Genomic DNA, 19190 nt, shown 5'->3' on the forward strand with positions numbered 1-19190 from the left:
ACTGTCACTTCCCGAGTGGTTTCCATGCCTGGAGATGGCGACTACCTTTTCCATTCTCTGTGTTACATATTGCAGGGCCATATCAGGCTCACTCTTGACATCCAGAGGAACATTGTGTCTTATATATTGAATTCACTTCCCGAGTGGTTTCCATGCCTGGAGATGGCGACTACCTTTTCCATTCTCTGTGTTACATATTGCAGGGCCATATCAGGCTCACTCTTGACATCCAGAGGAACATTGTGTCTTATATATTGAATGACTGGGACAGGTTCAAGGTGTGGACTGTTGATGGTACAGGAGATAATTATACTACACAGGACCACTATAAGAGTGAAATGTTTAAGCCCTTCATCTATGGTTCTGCATGTCAGTTGATGGCTGCTGCTGAATTGTTCGGTTGTCGCTTTCAAGTGTACCGAAATGGCCAAATATTTTACACCTTTGGACAACTGCCAATGCCTCTTAAACATCTTAGATTCACAGGTGACGATTTGAGTAGTGGACACTTTGTTGTTTATGAATGTTTAAAGTCTCAAAAGCTGGATGCGACGTTATCGATGAAACCCATTTCAATTCAAACGCCTCCAATTTCCAGTAAGGCTCTGCTTCGCAATGACAATTAATAAGTCTCAGGGACAGACCCTACAAAAGGTTGGCATTGATTTGAGGCAAGATTGCTTTTCACATGGCCGTTGCATGCTCAAGAGTAAGCTCAGTGCACAGCTTAGTCATACTGTATTACAACTGGAGGGCCGAACTGACAATGTGGTATACAAAGAGATCCTTAACAAATAATTATTGGTATATTTTCCCTCAGTTTAAAAAGGTTTACTTTTCTTGTTAATAAAAATTTTAAAGCAGTACTTCGCCGCTGCAAAGTGCGGGTATTTTGCTAGGAAAATGATAAAAGTAACAACTATTGAATCCTGCTGTCACATCAATCACTATGGTTTAACTATACTGGTGGAATTCATCAAGCTATCTACCCTTTGGACATTTTCTTCAAACCAAATCAACTGAAGACAGTGTCACACATGTGTGACTGGGAAACAACCGAAGGACTCATTTGACTGTAATTCAACATCTGACCAAGGGTTGGCGCTGTTGCCTAATGTCTTCTCTTTTTTCATCTGCAGCGCGAGAAGTCATGACAACACTTCCAGTTTCTGGTAGCCTGAATCCGCCTCCTCCTATCCATTGACCTCTTAACCAGCTCCACTGCCATTTGCAGACAGTCTATGACTAGATTCGCATCTGGAAAGAAATTTTCTGTGAATAAACGTTAATTGTTTTGTTATTTTCCATTGATTATACAGGGTTTGCCTATGGGTTCCCCAAATCTATATGCTGTTTCTGTCTTATTTAGTACAACAACTAAATGTCAATAAGAAACAAACAAACAAACAAACTCTTCCATGACCTGGTTATCCCTGCTGGAACACAAACTCTTCTCGTAATGAAGTTTTGCCTTAACAACTTCTTTCCCCCCCCAAGAAGTTAAGCCAGCAATCAAAGCAGTTTAACTGCGATTTTTTCTGATGTTTAAATGTCTTTCCATTGCCTTCTTTGAGGTGTGTGTGTGTATGTGCTTCAGGATTAGGCAGTTTGCCATGGCTGCAAAATAAGTTATTTGTTTTATGAAACAATGTGTCCCCTTCAGAACAAAGTGATTGAATTTTCAACTGTAAAAAACACACACATCCACTTGAATTTTATTAGAGTAGGTTAAAGCAAGAATAGACGTACTATACATTACAAGATGTTACACATATAGGTAGGAACTATGGATTTGACCAAGATATTCACTTATTATAGTCCCTGCAGAGATTTCTCCCTACAAACAAATCCCACCTTGGCTCACACTACTGCACTGAGAATTGGGAAAGTGGGGTTGTTATAACATTCACTTTACTTATTGATCTCTGTCTTCCATAAGCATGGAGATTGCCACCTTTTTTATTTTTTTAGCTAATAAAATGCTGTGTGTGACTTGAAGGCAAAACTAGCATTATTGAGAACTGAAACATCTTTAAATCTAAGATCATTGGAGAGACTTGAAAAACAACTTTATCTAAGTTAGGAACTTTTTAAAGAAGACCCTAAAAGTGGAAAAAAGTTTACCTGCAATCAATCTGCAAGTACCCCCAAAATGTAAAAGAAATGGCTGTTTCAGCTAATGACAAAGGTTTCTTTACTGAAGCTTAGCCATCCCTCTGGCTTAACGCCAGCAAAGAAAACTCAATACTGGGCACACAAACACCAGGACTTATGCAGCCATTACTTCTTTTTCTTTCAGCTGCTCCTGTTAGTGGTTGCCACAGCGAATATAGATAGATAGATAGATAGATAGATACTTTATTAATCCCAATGGGAAATTCACATTCTTCAGCAGCAGCATACTGATACAATAAATAATATTAAATTAAAGAATGATAATAATACAGGTGAAAAAAACAGACAATAACTATGTATAATGTTAAATATTAACGTTTACCCCCCCTGGTGGAATTAAAGAGTCACATAGTTTGGGGGAGGAACAATCTCCTCAATCTGTCTGTGGAGCAGGACAGTGACAGCAGTCTGTCGCTGAAGCTGCTCTTCTGTCTGGAGATGACATTATTTAGTGGATGCAGTGGATTCTCCATAATTGATAGGAGCCTGCTGAATGCCCTTCGCTCTGCCACAGATGTTAAACTGTCCAGCTCCATGCCAACAATAGAGCCTGCCTTCCTCACCAGTTTGTCCAGGCGTGAGGCGTCTTTCCTCTTAATGCTGCCTCCCCAGCACACCACTGCGTAGAAGAGGGCGCTCGCCACAACTGTTTGATAGAACATCTGCAGCATCTTATTGCAGATGTTGAAGGAAGCCAGCCTTCTAAGGAAGTATAACCGGCTTTGTCCTTTCTTGCACAGCGCATCAGTATTGGCAGTCCAGTCTAATTTATCATCCAGCTGCACTCCCAGATATTTATAGGTCTGCACCATCTGCACACAGTCACCTTTGATGATCACTGGGTCTATGAGGGGTCTGGGCCTCCTAAAATCCACCACCAGCTCCTTGGTTTTGCTGGTGTTCAGGTGTAGGTGGTTTGAGTCGGACCATTTAACAAAGTCATTGATTAGGTCCCTATACTCCTCCTCCAGCCCATTCCTGATACAGCCCACGATAGCAGTGTCATCAGCGAACTTTTGCACATGGCAGGACTCCGAGTTATATTGGAAGTCCGATGTATATAGGCTGAACAGGACCGGAGAAAGTACAGTCCCTTGTGGCGCTCCTGTGTTGCTGACCACAATGTCAGACGTGCAGTTCCCAAGACGCACATACTGAGGTCTGTCTTTAAGATAATCCACGATCCATGCCACTAGGTATGAATCTAATCCCATCTCTGTCAGCTTGAATAATCTTCTTCCATATCTTTCTGTCCTCTACATCTTGTTCTGTTACACCCATCACCTGCATGTCCTCTCTAACCACATCCATAAACCTCCTCTTAGGCCTTCCTCTTTTCCTCTTCCCTGGCAGCTCTATCCTTAGCATCCTTATCCCAATATACTCAGCATCTCTCCTCTGCACATGTCCAAACCAACACAATCTCGCCTCTCTGACTTTGTCTCCCAACCGTCCAACTTGAGCCGACCCTCTAATGTACTCATTTGTAATCTTGTCCATCCTTGTCACGCCCAGTGCAAATCTTAGCATCTTTAACTCTGCTACCTCCAGCTCTGTCTCCTGCTTTCTGGTCAGTGCCACCATCTCCAACCCATATAACATAGCTGGTCTCACTACCGTCCTTCCCTTTCACTCATGCTGATATCCGTGCCTCACAAATTACTCTCGTCACTCTTCTCCACCAATTCCACCCTGCCTGCACGCTCTTTTTCACCTCTTTTCAACAATCCCCATTACTCTGTACTGTTGATCCCAAGTATATAAACTCATCCGCCTTCACCAACTCTACTCTTTGCATCCTCACCATTCCACTGACCTCCCTCTCATTTACACACATATTCTGTCTTGTTCCTACTGACCTTCATTCCTCTTCTCTCTAGAGCATATCTCCACCTCTCCAGGGTCTCCTCAACCTGCTCTCTACTATCGCTACAGATCACAATGTCATCAGCAAACATCATAGTCCATGGGGACTCCTGTCTAATCTTGTCTGTCAACCTGTCCATCACCATTGCAAATAAGAAAGGGCTCAGAGCCGATCCCTGATGTAATCTCACCTCCACCTTGAATGCATCCGTCACTCCTATCGCAGACTTCACCACTGTCACACTTCCCTCGTACATATCCTGTACAACTCTTACGTACTTCTCTGCCACTCCCGACTGATATTCTGCAAAAGGTACAGGGATTGGACTGCTGAGGACTGGGGTAAGGTTATTTTCTCTGATGAATCTCCTTTCCTATTGTTTGGGGCATCAAGAAAAAAGATTGCATGGAGAAGAAAAGCTGAGAGCTACCATCAGTCCTGTGTCATGCCAACAGTAAAGCATCCTGAGACCATTCATGTGTGGGGTTGCTTCTCAGCCAAGAAAGTGGGCTCATTCACAATTTTGCCTAAGAACACAGCCATGAATAAAGAATGGTACCAAAACATCCTCTGAGAGCAACTTCTTCCAAACATGGAAGAACAGTTTGGTGAGGAACTATGCCTATTACAGCATGATGGAGCACCGTGCCATAAGGCAAAAGTGATAACTAAGTGCCTTGGGGAGCAAAACATCGAAATTGAGAACTTGTCATCAATCCTCAAGAGGTGGATAGACAAACAAAAAACCCACAAATTCTGGTCAACTCCCAGCATTGATTATGCAAGAATGGGCTGCCGTCAGTCAGGATTTGGCCCAGAAGTTGAATGACAGAATGCCAGGGCGAATTGTAGTGGTCTTGAGAAGAAGGGCCAACACTGCAAATACTGACTCTTTGCATAAACTTAATGTAACTGTCAATAAACGCCTTTGAAACTTATGAAATGCTTGTAATTATACTTCAGTATACCATAGAAGCATCTGACAAAATGATCTAAAAACATTGAAGCAGCAAACTTTGCGAAAACCAATACTTGTGTCATTCTCAAAACTTTTGGCCACGACTTTAAGTGTTTAATACCTCACTACTCCCTACTGACTTATAATTGCTCAGTTACTCTATATACAGTACATATATTTTCTTCATTTTCCTATCAGTGCTGTGTTGATTTTGACATATGTTCCCTATGGATTAATATCTGTATAGGATGAGGAACAAACTTCCTATATATTGCCTAGTACTTACTATTAAAAAAAAAACTCTGGTATACTGTTTTTTTCATATTGTAAAAACCAGGCCTAAAACTGCTAATTGTTCTTTAAGATAAGGCTTTAAGATTAGGTAAAAGCCATTTTAAAATAACTATTTGTAAAATAAGCTCTGATTATCAGTAACACTACAGATCCATTACGCTTTTCTTAGAAGATGCCCACATGGAGACTGACTCAGTACAACCTGCTCCTGTATTTATGCTATTGCAGACAAGCTTCTCTGTGACTATATATGGGACATTACAAAGTATTTTAGATAATATATGATTAGGGTAAGTTTTAAAAGTTTTTTCTTACCATTTGTTTTCTGTCATTTAAAAATAAATAGGTCATTTTATATTTCAGTGAACAATACAATAAGGATTCCTCTGTAACCTTCATATATAATTCTAAAAGTTACCATAGTGTTAATAGTTAGTACTCACCTTGGCAAGGTATTCCCATTAACGTTGTACTCTCTAAAGTTCTTTTCATACTGAGGAAGTTCAACAAAGTCAATCACCCACTGCACAGTTTCCTCCACTGTCCAGTTGTGCACTGAAAAAAATGAGAACAATACACTTTCAAACCTCTGTATTAATTTAGTAAATTTACATATAATATTTTTCATAGATTTTACTGACAAATATGCAGCAAGGTCAATGACAGCTATAATAAAAAAGGAAGATATATTAAGAAATAAGTGAAAAAGACTGTGAGGCTTTTTTCCCCTTTTGAAAACAAAGAGGCTAGTCTTTTTCATTTGTCAGATGGCCATCCATTTCTTTGATGATAACAGAACAGAAGTTAATAAGTCCAATGAAATGTCAAAGAGCTTTCTGGAGGTGATGGGTTAAAAAGAAAACATCCAAAACTGCTAATATGAGACTAACTTAACATATGAGAAAAAAATATACATACTAAACTGTATTACTTTTCCCCATACCTCTATCCTAGTCACTCTCCTTGAAATACAGTAGGATTTTGCCATTTGTACTTGTAGGGATGATCTGTTAATATTCTAAGTTGCAAGTACTCACACAAGACAGTTGCAAGTTGGGGCAGATTTAAAGGGAATAACAACTGTTGCATAAAAACACATGGCTGTCAAAGTTCCAAAGTTCCATATTTTCATTCCTCTTAAACAACACCTTACAGCTTCCTCCTCATCTTCGAAAAAGTCAGTTTTATTTTCAACAGCTTTTAAACAGCTAATCCTTTCCAAACAAATAAACACACACAATTTCTAAGTATATGGCAATCTGTCCTGTTTCTTTTCTGGGAGCTTTTTTGTCAGTATAAAATGAACATTTACTTATGTCACTCATTAACAGATGCAGACGCAGCCCTTATAAAAATTATCTGTATATGTACTGCTGATGTATGCACTGGTACCAGTGTGTTGTCACACCCACCACACAATGAAACACCTCCGGATCCCAGTTGCAACCCCACAGACAGACATGCAGTCTAGTCCCACCCTCCGGAAATGAACATCTGTCTGCTTCAGCCAGGTGTTACATGGACGTCCCCTTGGCCTGGTTCAACTGCTCAGGTCCTCAGCAATGACAATCCTGCAAACAGGATCACCCTATCGCCCTCAGGGAACTGCACCACATGGCCTTATTGCCATAACTGATGCTCTCTCAACATGCAGGTAATGTGCCTCATTCAGGACTCCATGAGTAACCGCTCATTCGACACAAAGTCAAACCAGCAGTAACCAAGGATTCTTGGAAGAGACACAGTACCCAAGGAGTCCAATCTTCTTCTCAGGTCACTGGATAGTGTCCATGTCTCGCAACTATATAGAAAAACAGGGAGCACCAGAACTCTAAAGACTTGGACTTTCATCCTTTTGCAGAGATATTGGGAACGCCACACACTGCTTCCCAGCAACCTCAGGACCCTACATGCTCTTCCAATCTGTCTACTGACTTCATAGGAAGAGTCACCAGACACATGAATGTTGCTGCCGAGGTAAGTAAACCTCTTGATGAGGTCAACAATCCCTCCACAGACAGACACACTACTGATGGCTATACCCAAGAGGTCAATAAAGGCATGGATCTTGACCTTTATCCAGGACACTCGCAAGTCCAGACACTCAGACTTCTTGCTCAGTCTATCAAGAGCCCTGATCAGATCCTTCATGGACTCTGCAAAGATCACAGGATCATCACAAAGTCAACATCAGTGAACCTTTCTTCACCAACAAATGCCCCACAGCAAGAAAACCCTATGTTACAAAACTTAGAAACATAACCTTTTACCTATTGTACTTCCATTAGTTATACTTGAAGAAGAGTATCAAGATAAGATTTACACACAAAACAGGAGTGGAAAAAGAAAAACTGTCAGGACCAAAGTCCAGGATCACCTTGGCAGTTATGAACCTACCAGTAGCCCAAATACAATTCTCAAACGTGAAGCAAAGAATATGAAATTCTTCAAAGAATAAGAAAAAAACACTTTTTCAAAAGCAATCATTTTATTTAAAATATTTCAAAAAATGTACTAGTCTCCTTCAAAGTACAGTACACCCCCAAAATTCGCGGGGGTTGCGTTCCTAGAGCACTCGCAAATTGTGAAAAACTGTTACTTTTGGATGTGGTTAAAAATGCCTTTTAAATGACTATTTTTATAGTTTCAACTAGTGCTGGGCGGTATACCGGTTCATACCGAAAACCGTTTTTTATTTTTTTTTATTATATGGATTTTTCTTATACCGCAACACCGGTTTAAATTGCCTAAACGACGTTTGGAACGTGGCGCAGCGGGAAACTGTTCAAGTGGGGACCTTTTTCACTGCTACACTGCTAAACACAGATTTGTTGCACTAGGGCTCTTTTTCACTGCTACACCACCAAATAGTAGGCGGTAGCATAGGTATGCCGCGCAGTGAAAATGGACAGAGAGCCGAAAAAAGCAGTCACGTCTGTCCCTGCAGATGCTTTAGTTTTAAAAGGTCAGATGTGTAAATACTGTTTCTATACTACTGGATAATACTGCAAGCCAAGTTGTACTTGTTTTATTTGTTTTCAATACAGTGTAATGTACCTGGGTACTGTGTAATAGTGTGACGACATTTTGACTTTATTCTCGACATTTCCACTTTAATCTTGACGCTTATGACGAGAATATATTCTTTTGATTTTATTCTCATAATTTGTCATTAAAGTAGAACATCGTAAACTAAACTTCATCATAAAATGAATATTTAATTTACTAGATTTGCTCAAACCCCGTCATAAGTTATATAGCACATTAAATGCTTTGTGTTAAGTGATTCGTTCAGAGATGGGCGCAACTCTGAATGGATGGCATAATTAAACATGTATTAACGAAGATATTTTTAAAGTTCTGAACACTCCGTGGGCTAAGTTTATAACTAGTTTTAATTTCACAAAGACGTTTATCGTGTGGTGATTGGTTATGTGGTGAAAGAAAAAGGAAGGATAGGAACTGGGGTTTTGGTAGCCTACGTCAGATAGAGACAGCATGCATGCAATAAAGATAGCCCGCTCAGAAGAACATGCATTGAATTCTGTGTTCGTGTCTCCGACCAGCAGATCACAAACCCAACATTTACACAATATTTAAGTTAAACCTATGCGATAGCTATTCATACATCCAGTTTTTTGGAGCCTCGTCACACCTGCCATAAAGTTCTCTACACTGAACATACACCTGGGGACCCCTTACTGCGAGGGAGCAGCACTACCGCCTCACTACCGTGCATATGTAATACCTGCTTTAATGCATTTCATCATGAAAATGATATCAAGTATTTATCTTAGCATTCTAAATTTTCAGAAAGCAGGAATATCATGAAGTGAATGGATTCTGTATGGTGATCGCTTAAGAAGCGTAGTGATTAACCACTGGGTCGGGGAACGTAACACAAAGCATTTAATGTGCTGCATTAATTTATGACGGGGTAAATTAAGTAATTGATTAAACATTGATTTTAGGAAGAAGTTTAGTTTACGACATTATTCTCATAGTTTACTTCATAATTAAAGTTGAAAGTGGAAATGTCGACTTTAATCTCAACATAAATGGCGAGAATAAAGTGGAAATGTCGACTTTAATCTCGACATAAATGGCGGGAATAAAGTGGAAATGTTGACTTTGTTCTCGACATATAGTTTATTTTCTTCCCAGTATAGCTTAGCTTGAAGCAAGGTCCATATTAAGGCAGTTTGCCTAAATGATGGTTCAGCTGGTAAAGATGTCATCACCAAGTTGCACTTGTTGTATTTTATTTTAATTTGGTGAATACTGTGTAATGCACCTGGGCTTGAAGTCTTGAAGTAATAGTGTAACTATCAGTAATAATACTATTATTTATTTTATTGTTATTATTTATTAGTTTAAATATTATGCAGTTTAATGATGATAAAGTTGTTTAAAAAGTCACTTTAACGTGTCAGTGGACAGAGATTGTTAACATTAACAGAAAGTGTAGTTGGTTTACAAAAAATATTTACTATTTATTCCTTTTCTAAGACATATTCGGTGCAATACAATTTTTTGACAAGCACTTCTGGATACCTCTTTGTATGGTTGAAAATATGTTGTCAAAATTATAGTTTGTTTTTGCAAAATTTGTTCAATAAAAAGGTTCTATATTTTGACTGCATCTGTCATGCAATGTGATACCTTCTCCGTTAGTGCCACCCCCTTGAAAACTATCACTTTATGGGGCAATGCAAAACTGTATTAATACTTGTGTGCACATTAAAATGGTTTTTTTTTGTACAATGTACAATACTCTTGACAGTGGAATAGGTTATTCTTAGCCAGTAATTGCAGTGGAAAATGTGGTTAACATCCACTCATGCATGGGGGAAAAAAATACCGTCGAATACCGTGAAACCGGGATAATTTAGAAAAATACCGTGATATAGAATTTTGGTCATACCGCCCACCCCTAGTTTCAACCCTAAATACAGTATGCCCCCAAAGCACTTTCATTTTGTTGCAAACTCAGCTTAGTACATTAATACATTACCTAAAAAATTATCTTAGTGCATTACCTAAAAACAGAATGTAAAGGTAAACCCGTCTACTGTACAGTACTGTACTGCTATGTCTCCCGCGGTGCTAAAATGTAAAATACCAATGTTACTGCTATACGTACTGTAATTCATGCAAGCGCGTTTTCTTTGGTATGCGCTGTCATTTTCTTTATTATAAGTAGAGTAAATACATTATAATTTCATTTAATTAAAATACAGTAAAATGTACGGGTACTCACCAATGATGAATGATATTGATGATGATGATGATGAAGTAGCTTTAAAACTTTAGCAGATTTAAAACTCTTTGGGTGGCGCCTCTTATTCAGGCACTTCAGGAGGATTCGTATCTTTGTATGGGTCTTCTGGTGGGGTTTCATGCTGGCTTTTCTTTATAGGTTTCAGGAACATTGTGATAGGAAGTTGCTACATTGTCTCCAGTAGCGAACTGCTGGTACAATTTCCGTGCTTTCTCACGGATGATGTTAACATCTTCCTGCAGTCGGTGATCCACAGTGCCAAGGCAGGTTCCATCTTGACGATATTTTTATTCCTTATGTTCTTTTCCTTTTTGGCACTATCACAGAAACTTACAGATATGGTACTCCAAATCGCTGCTTCGTTCTTCTTTATGTAGCATATGGTGCTTTCATTAATGTCATAGTGACATTTTTAGTTCCCGGAGGAAATCAACCTTCTCCTGGAGTGTTTTATACTTCTTCTGGCACTTAGGCTCAGTTCCAGAAGCCTTAGAAGGTGCAGAGCGGTTCGACGACATCGTGTGCATTTAAAAATAACAAAACAGTAACAAAATGGAAAACATGAGGACACTCAGCTGGAGACGCGTCACAAAGCAGCAGTCAATCATCAGCAAGGAGAAATGAATAACGCCCTCGGATTGGCTACTTTCACCATCCCAAACTGCAGTGGTAAACCCACTTACCTGGAGACGTGTCACAAAGCAGCAGTCAATCATCAGCAAGGAGAAATGAATAACGATCTTGGATTGGCTACTTTCACCATCCCAAACTGTGTTTCCTTCAGTGGTTGCTTCCTGTTCTCTCTACAGCACAGTGGTGCCATGGAAAAAGTCATAAAAAGTTGCGGAGGATATTTGCACTTTCCACTAACAATTAATAGTTAGGTTCTAAGAAAAAATCCGCGATCCCTGAACTGCGACTTCGCGGGGGTCTACTGTACTCCCTATTGGAAGACACACACTTGTCCAATCTCCTTTTCCACTAATCAAAACATTTTTGGAAGTCCTCAGCTGGGATGCTATTTAGTGCTGTTGTCGAAGCCGCGATCACGTCCTCCACACTGTTAAATCGGCGCAGTTTCAAATCCCTTTTCATTCTGGGGAACAAGAAAAAGTCACAGGAGGCCAAGTCCGGTGAGTAAAGGGGGTGGGGCACGAGTGTCATGCGCTGACTGGTCAAAAACTGGCGAATTCGCAACACTGTGTATGCCAGGGCATTATCATGATGAAGGAGCCATTCATCCGACTGCCACAATTCCGGCCTTGTCCTCCTCACACTCTCTCTCTCTTAGCCGTCTTAAGACACCCAGATAGTACTCTTGGTTGACCGTCTGACCCCTTGAAATGAATTCCTTGTGCACAATGCCTCTAATGTCAAAGAAACAAATCAGCATCATTTTCACGTTCGATCTCACCTGTCTGGCTTTTTTGGGCCTTGGTAAATCAGGATTGTTTCACTGGCTCGATGCTTGTTTCGTTTCAGGGTCATACCTGTAACACCAACTCTCGTCCCCTGTTATGACCCTGGACAAGAACTCTGGATCACTTTCAAGCTCCATTTTCAAGTCTTTGCACACATTGAGTCGAGTGTTCCGCTGGTCATCTGTTAGCAGATGAGGGATAAATCAGGCCAAAACACGCCTCATGCCCAGGTCAAAATGCGCTGAACTGAGCTCCATGTTACTCATGTAGCTTCTGACAACTCGTCAATTGTATAACGACAATCTTCATTTATTTTTTCACGGATTTTTGCAATGTTTTCGTTGTTCCGGCTGCTTGAATTGTGTCCAGAACAGGGTTGATCCTTGATGCTTAAAATTCCATTTTTGAAGAACAAAAACCATTCGAAAACTCTCGCCCAAACAAAATTTCAAACAAGTTCTTTGTTCTGTGAAATTCGTCATCACAATTTCGACAGGGTCACGAGAACAGCTTCTAAAAACAATGACTGCATAACATGTGAGATCGTTTCACAGAGGCGTCCGCCTGGCTACTGACTGGCAAGGGATGAGAGAACAAGCACTGACCTTGATCCAACCCCCATTGGGTGGAGACTCTGACTAGCAGCGGTGGGTGGATGGCTAGGAGCGGGAGCAGGGTCCAATGTCTCCCCATGGAACACCATGGATCGGGCAGCAAGGAAAAGATGGGTGTCTGCTCCTGTTAGTAGATGTCTCTGTCCATGCTGCAAGGTCCTAGCAGGTGGGCAAGCTGGAGACACATCAGTTTTTAAAGGGAAGCACCATTTTAACCTCGTTTTTATTGGATTATTTTTTCATTTTAACCTCCACCAGCATTTTGATGATTTTATGGATTATTTATTTATTAACTATTTTTTTAAGCACTGCACTTTGGGTATTATTTGGATTTGTTTTTTTTAATAAAAGCACTTGCACTTTTCACCATCCCCTTGATTGGTTTGTTTTGTCCTCATCAGCTCAGCTAATCCGGTTATGTTATTGACGGTGTCAGGTTTGAGAGGTTCCCAAAAGCAAAGAGGGAGCAAGAAGCAAACCCGCTCTGTCACAATATGGTGCCTCAGTTAAATTTTGCTAATGTAATGCTGCCTCTTCCCCTACCAATCGAGTATTGGTCAGAGGTTAGACATCTCCTCACCTGTTTCTTAGGAAACAATAGAAGACCTTACATTAAGCACTCCTCTTCTATTGGTGATAGTTGTGGGGCAGAGAGTATTCTACCTGACATGGGTCTTTGTGCCAAGATGTAGTGCAACTGGAACTAGTTAGATCATCCTGTTAGCTCTCCTTACATTGTGGGCTACCATTGAATCCATCATGGTGGCTCCCGTATCTCTTTCACATCTCCCATTCACTACTTTAAAGCTTATGGTATGTTCATCATATTGAGGTCCCATTCTTTAATACACTCAACATTTGGTGCAGGGTAGAAAGGCATCTCAGCCCATACCTTACCCGGCACAGTTTTACTCCCTTATCCCATAATTAAGCTCATGCATTGGTAGTAATTTTGTCACCTTTTCTAGAACATAGAAACAGAACTTTCTAGTTTTGATGCTCCTTTTGATAACTCTAATACCTAATCTCAAGACATGTGATGTTTAGCAATCTTTTTCTCTCCACTTCTATCCTTTACTTAAATTTTCTCATTCACTTGCCCCTACTCTAAAATCTATGTTAACTTAATATAAGATTCTCTTTGTAAATCAGCTTATAACCCCTTACCAATAACCTTGGCTTGGTAGCATGACCTACCCTTAGCACTCTCCTCTTAAAATTCTGCTTTAAAAATATCTCGATGTCTTTCAGAAAGACCAACCATCAACTTAATAAATTCAAATTTGTAAGTCATTTATAGCTTACTGCCAGCAAATATCTCGCTATACGGCTGTCGAAGGACCCCTAATGACACTACTGTATAGATTCAACAGTTGTGACACTGATATATAGTTCTGCCCTCCATATCTTGCCTTTTGGACTGCAGTTTCCACTTTTCTGTCCTCTATTCTGCTGATTAACTTTTGCCTCTTGTTAAAAATCTTCCCCTCCTAGACTTACCTTCACTTCCTTTTTTTAATTAGCAACAATAGCGACAAAGTCTTTTAACAGTCGTGCACTGAAAATCTCCTGACCGCTTTGCATTTAGTTTTAGAAAATCAGACCTTAATTTATCTCTTCTTGAGTTCTTTGCAGCATGGATAAGATAGATAGATAGATAGATAGATAGATAGATAGATAGATAGATAGATAGATAGATAGATAGATAGATAGATAGATAGATAGATAGATAGATAGATAGACAGACAGACAGACAGACAGACAGACAGACAGACAGACAGACAGACAGACAGACAGACAGACAGACAGACAGACAGACAGACAGACAGACAGACAGACAGACAGACAGATAGATAGATAGATAGATAGATAGATAGATAGATAGATAGATAGATAGATAGATAGATAGATACTTTATTAATCCCAATGAGAAATTCACATTCTTCAGCAGCAGCATACTGATACAATAAATAATATTTAATTAAAGAATGATAATAATGCAGGTGAAAAACAGACAATAACTATGTATAATGTTAAATGTTAACGTTTACCCCCCCCGGATGGAATTAAAGAGTCGCATAGTTTGGGGGAGGAATGATCTCCTCAATCTGTCAGTGGAGCATGACAGTGACAGCAGTCTGTCGCTGAAGCTGCTCTTCTGTCTGGAGATGATACTATTAAGTGGATGTAGTGGATTCTCCATAATTGATAGGAGCCTGCTGAGCGCCTTTCGCTCTGCCACAGATGTTAAACTGTCCAGCTCCATGCCAACAATAGAGCTTGCCTTCCTCACCAGTTTGTTCAGACATGAGGCGTCTTTCCTCTTAATGCTGCCTCCCCAGCACACCACTGCGTAGAAGAGGGCGCTCGCCACAACTGTCTGATAGAACATCTGCAGCATCTTATTGCAGATGTTGAAGGACGCCAGCCTTCTAAGGTAGTATAACTGGCGCTGTCCTTTCTTGCACAGCGCATCAGTATTGGCAGTCCAGTCTAATTTATCATCCAGCTGCACTCCCAGATATTTATAGGTCTGCACCATCTGCACACAGTCACCTTTGATGATCACTGGGTCTATGAGGGGTCTGGGCCTCCTAAAATCCACCACCAGCTCTTTGGTTTTGCTGGTGTTCAGGTGTAGGTGGTTTGAGTCGCACCATTTAACAAAGTCATTGATTAGGTCCCTATACTCCTCCTCCAGCCCATTCCTGATGCAGCCCACGATAGCAGTGTCATCAGCGAACTTTTGCACATGGCAGGACTCCGAGTTGTATTGGAAGTCTGATGTATATAGGCTGAACAGGACCGGAGAAAGTACAGTCCCCTGTGGTGCTCCTGTGTTGCTGACCACAATGTCAGACGTGCAGTTCCCAAGACGCACATACTGAGGTCTGTCTTTAAGATAGTCCACGATCCATGCCACTAGGTATGAATCTAATCCCATCTCTGTCAGCTTGTTCCTAAGGAGCAGAGGTTGGATTGTGTTGAAGGCGCTAGAGAAGTCTAGAAACATAATTCTTACAGCACCACTGCCTCTGTCCAAGTGAGAGAGGGATCGGTGTAGCATATAGATGATGGCATCCTCTGCTCCCACCTTCTCCTGATATGCAAACTGCAGAGGGTCAAGAGCGTGTTGAACCTGTGGCCTAAGGTGGTGAAACAGCAGCCTCTCCATGGTCTTCATCACATGTGATGTCAGAGCAACAGGCCGAAAGTCATTCAGCTCACTAGGACGTGATACCTTTGGGACTGGGGTGATACAAGATGTTTTCCAAAGCCTCGGGACTCTCCCCTGTTCCAGGCTCAGGTTGAAGATGCGCTGTAGAGGACCCCCCAGCTCCGATGCACAGACCTTCAGCAGTCGTGGCGATACTCCATCTGGACCCGCTGCTTTGCTGGCACGAAGTCTCCTCAGCTCTCTGCTCACTTGCACTGTTGTAATTATGGGTGGGGATGTCTTTCCTATGCTGGTATCAGAAGAAGGATGTGTGGAGGGTGCAATACTCCGAGGTGAGTGTGAGAGTGGGTTAGGGTGGTCAAACCTGTTAAAGAAGATAAATAGACCATCCAGCTCAAACATTTGAAAATGGCTCTTGGGTGCAATTGGTTTGGAGTTGGTGATCAACATTGCTACCCAACATTTTAGTAACAGCAACATTTATTTCTATACTAGCAAGCCCGCAATTCTTGAAAGAATCGCAAATCCAAGAATGGCAATCACTTTCTGTTCCCTCCGATATTTGGAGGGATGAAATATCATGGAGGGTGGGTGCGTCCTGGGAAAGTTCATTTAATTAAATAAACATATTTGTACTAAAGCGGTTTTCTTTTTGGAGCTGTGACTCATCTGGTTCTGGTGTTTCAGAAGCACGTTGTAGGCGCCTTCGTTTATTGTTTTTATTCATGCAGTCTCTTTTTTGTTTTTCTATGGCTGTGTCGTCAGCAAGAAGTCGTTTGCTGACGGTGGCGGATTCGCGTTCTGAAGTGACCATGGCGGCGGATCCGGGCATGGAGGACCACATTACTAAACGAATGTGGTATATGCGGTGGCGTGGGCGGTCGGACAGCTGTACAACCTGGCATGCACGCTTTACCTCAGGTTTAGTTCACAGGTCGTAGCCATGGTAAAGTTTTCATTTAATTAAACAAACCTATTTGTACTAAAACGGTTTCTTTGTGTGGGCGCCTTCGTTCATTGTTTTTATCCATACGGGCTCGTTTACAGGTCGTAGCCATATGGGCTCGTGTTTGTATTACTAATCGTTGAGCTCCTTCCATTTGGAGCCGTGCCTCCTTTGCCTCTGCTGTGTCAGAAGCGCGTTGTGGTCGCGCTCGTTCATTGTGTTTACCCATACGGGCTCATTTTGTATTTCAGTTAGTTGAGCTCTTTCATTGTGCAGCTGTGACGTCTTTGCTTCTGGTGTGTCTGAAGTGCGTTGTAGGAGCCTCAGTGTATTGTTTTTATCCATTCGGTCTCGTCTTTGTTGTCTGGAGCCGTGACTTCTTTGTGTGTGGTGTTTTTGAAGCGCGTTGTAGGAGCCTCCGTTTATTGTTTTTATCTATGCGGTCTCGTCTTTGTTGTTCTGTGGCTGTCTCATTAGGGAGACGTCGTTTACTGTTAGGAATCATAATTGAACATGCCACACAGACTGCTGGCACAGTGGATTAGAGCAAGTTTAGTTTACAGGTTGTGTTGTTTGGGCACCACCTACTGACTCTGGGAAGCCACTGCGTTTGACTCTGGGGTGCCGCGGCGCAGTGCACAGCGCTTCGGTGTGTCCGCCGTGCATAAATTAAACTGTCGTTTAGTAATATAGATTACATTTTAAAACAAAGGATGCAGCTCAAGGTGTTATACAAGATCTAAAAGAAGTAATCACATGCAGAGAAAAACAAATTAAAATTAGATTAGAATAATTCTCTATCGATTGTGTCCTTTAGATACTTGTGCCTCCTCCTCTGATATGCTCAGACCTCCCTGTACTGTAATCCTTGCATTTCTTTGCAGGTGGATATCAAGGGTATGACTTTAAGTGATTGTTGTGAGTTGCGTCTCCAGTTTTTTTGTTTCTTAAAGTCTGTTTAAATTGGTTTGATGTGTCTTGTGATTTCTTTAGCATTTTATCTCTGTATCATCTCTGTGCTTATGAAGCAAGTATTACCACTATTCATTCACTTTGGTATTTTAATGAATACTTTACACTTTCATTATATCTTTAGACTTTCACTGGGTTCACACAGAAGGCCATGTACCAAACACTCATTCTTATGTAAATGTCTGTGCCACTAACATTCTAAGCACTTAAGTACATAATAACAGAAGCTACTCTCACAGTGTGGATTCTTTTAGAGGGACAGCCATATTATAAACTAACCTAATTTCATTTAAAAATTGAATACACATACTTGGAGCAGAGCTGCTAAAATCTCAAAGCATAATTTTTCAAATTTCAGAGCTGTTTTTTTCTTTTCTCACTGAATGTGCCATGTTTGTCTTGTCACATCTTTCATCCTTTTTCTAACACTGGCTACTCTGGTCATGGTCAAGGATATACTGAATGGATGGATGGATGGATGGAACAACTGTGAATCCCCTACAGTGTGTAGTCACAGAGCATTTCTCCATGGTTTTAACGAAATAAAGCCAGATTATCAAAGCTGGGCAGACTGTCAAGGCTTCAGGGATGTAGAAGCTTATATAAAATGCGGGAAAAAATCCTTTTATTGCAAACAACTAGACTTCCAGTGTGACTCATCCATGTGCCTCCGGAGGAAAACATATGTTCATTTGCTGTTGATAACAGCAGTTTGTTTTCTTAATAAATGTGTTTATGCCTGTTTACAATATGTCTCTTGACCCTGAAACAGAAATTTCTTCCCACTCCAAAATATAACATACACATACCCCCTGTGCCCCCAAGCCCCATGAAAAAGAACAACTAGATATTATGCCTGGATCCATTTCAATATGCATTTGTTTAATGATGAGACTCTTATTTGGCTAAGGCAAAAAAAGAAAGATGGGTGACCAGATGGATGAACGTATTGTTTAGCTTCTGGAGGTTCAAATTGCCTATGATTAAAATTTAAGGGCATTGCAGAGATTATGCTACAAAACATAATTATCCCTTAAAATTAATTTAAAAAAAACCATTAAAAATAAAATGTATACTTTGTAAATCTTTAGCATGCTGTACAAGAATTACAAAAGCAGATCAATTAGTTTATCTGTTTACTGTTAATTAACTATACTCAAGCAAACTTTTGGGATCTCCTTATATTATTAGTATCCAATCCATTGCTTAGATTTCCAAAAAAATATAAAACAGCAAAAGAAACTGAGACAAGGTTTCTGTGCAAATCACAAGATTAGCAGCAAGTGGAAGTCTAATGCCCTAATTTTAGTGGCATTATGTTTGTGAGCAGGGCTCAGAAGGTCATTTATGGGGAAACACTTGCAACACTTGGCATTTCACCTTCAGTTAGAATTTTGATCTGCTCAAAAAGTGGACAAACTGAACACCAGGGATAATAATGACCAGCAACTGCAGCTAAGAAATGAAAGGATAAGATTCAATTG

The 19190-nt window shown here is 40.6% G+C and overlaps 1 protein-coding gene across 1 annotated transcript in view; it reads right to left on the bottom strand.

Moving 5' to 3' along the window:
- Window positions 1-19190, bottom strand: part of stim2b (stromal interaction molecule 2b) — a 239247-nt gene that overhangs the window by 58599 nt on the left and 161458 nt on the right. Inside the window, exon 4 of the mRNA XM_028802000.2 lies at window positions 5738-5849. Coding sequence (XP_028657833.1) covers window positions 5738-5849 — 112 coding nt within the window. The remainder of the gene's footprint in view (window positions 1-5737; window positions 5850-19190) is intronic.

This window comes from Erpetoichthys calabaricus, chromosome 5 (assembly GCF_900747795.2).
Source record: "Erpetoichthys calabaricus chromosome 5, fErpCal1.3, whole genome shotgun sequence".
Classification (NCBI taxonomy): domain Eukaryota; kingdom Metazoa; phylum Chordata; class Cladistia; order Polypteriformes; family Polypteridae; genus Erpetoichthys; species Erpetoichthys calabaricus.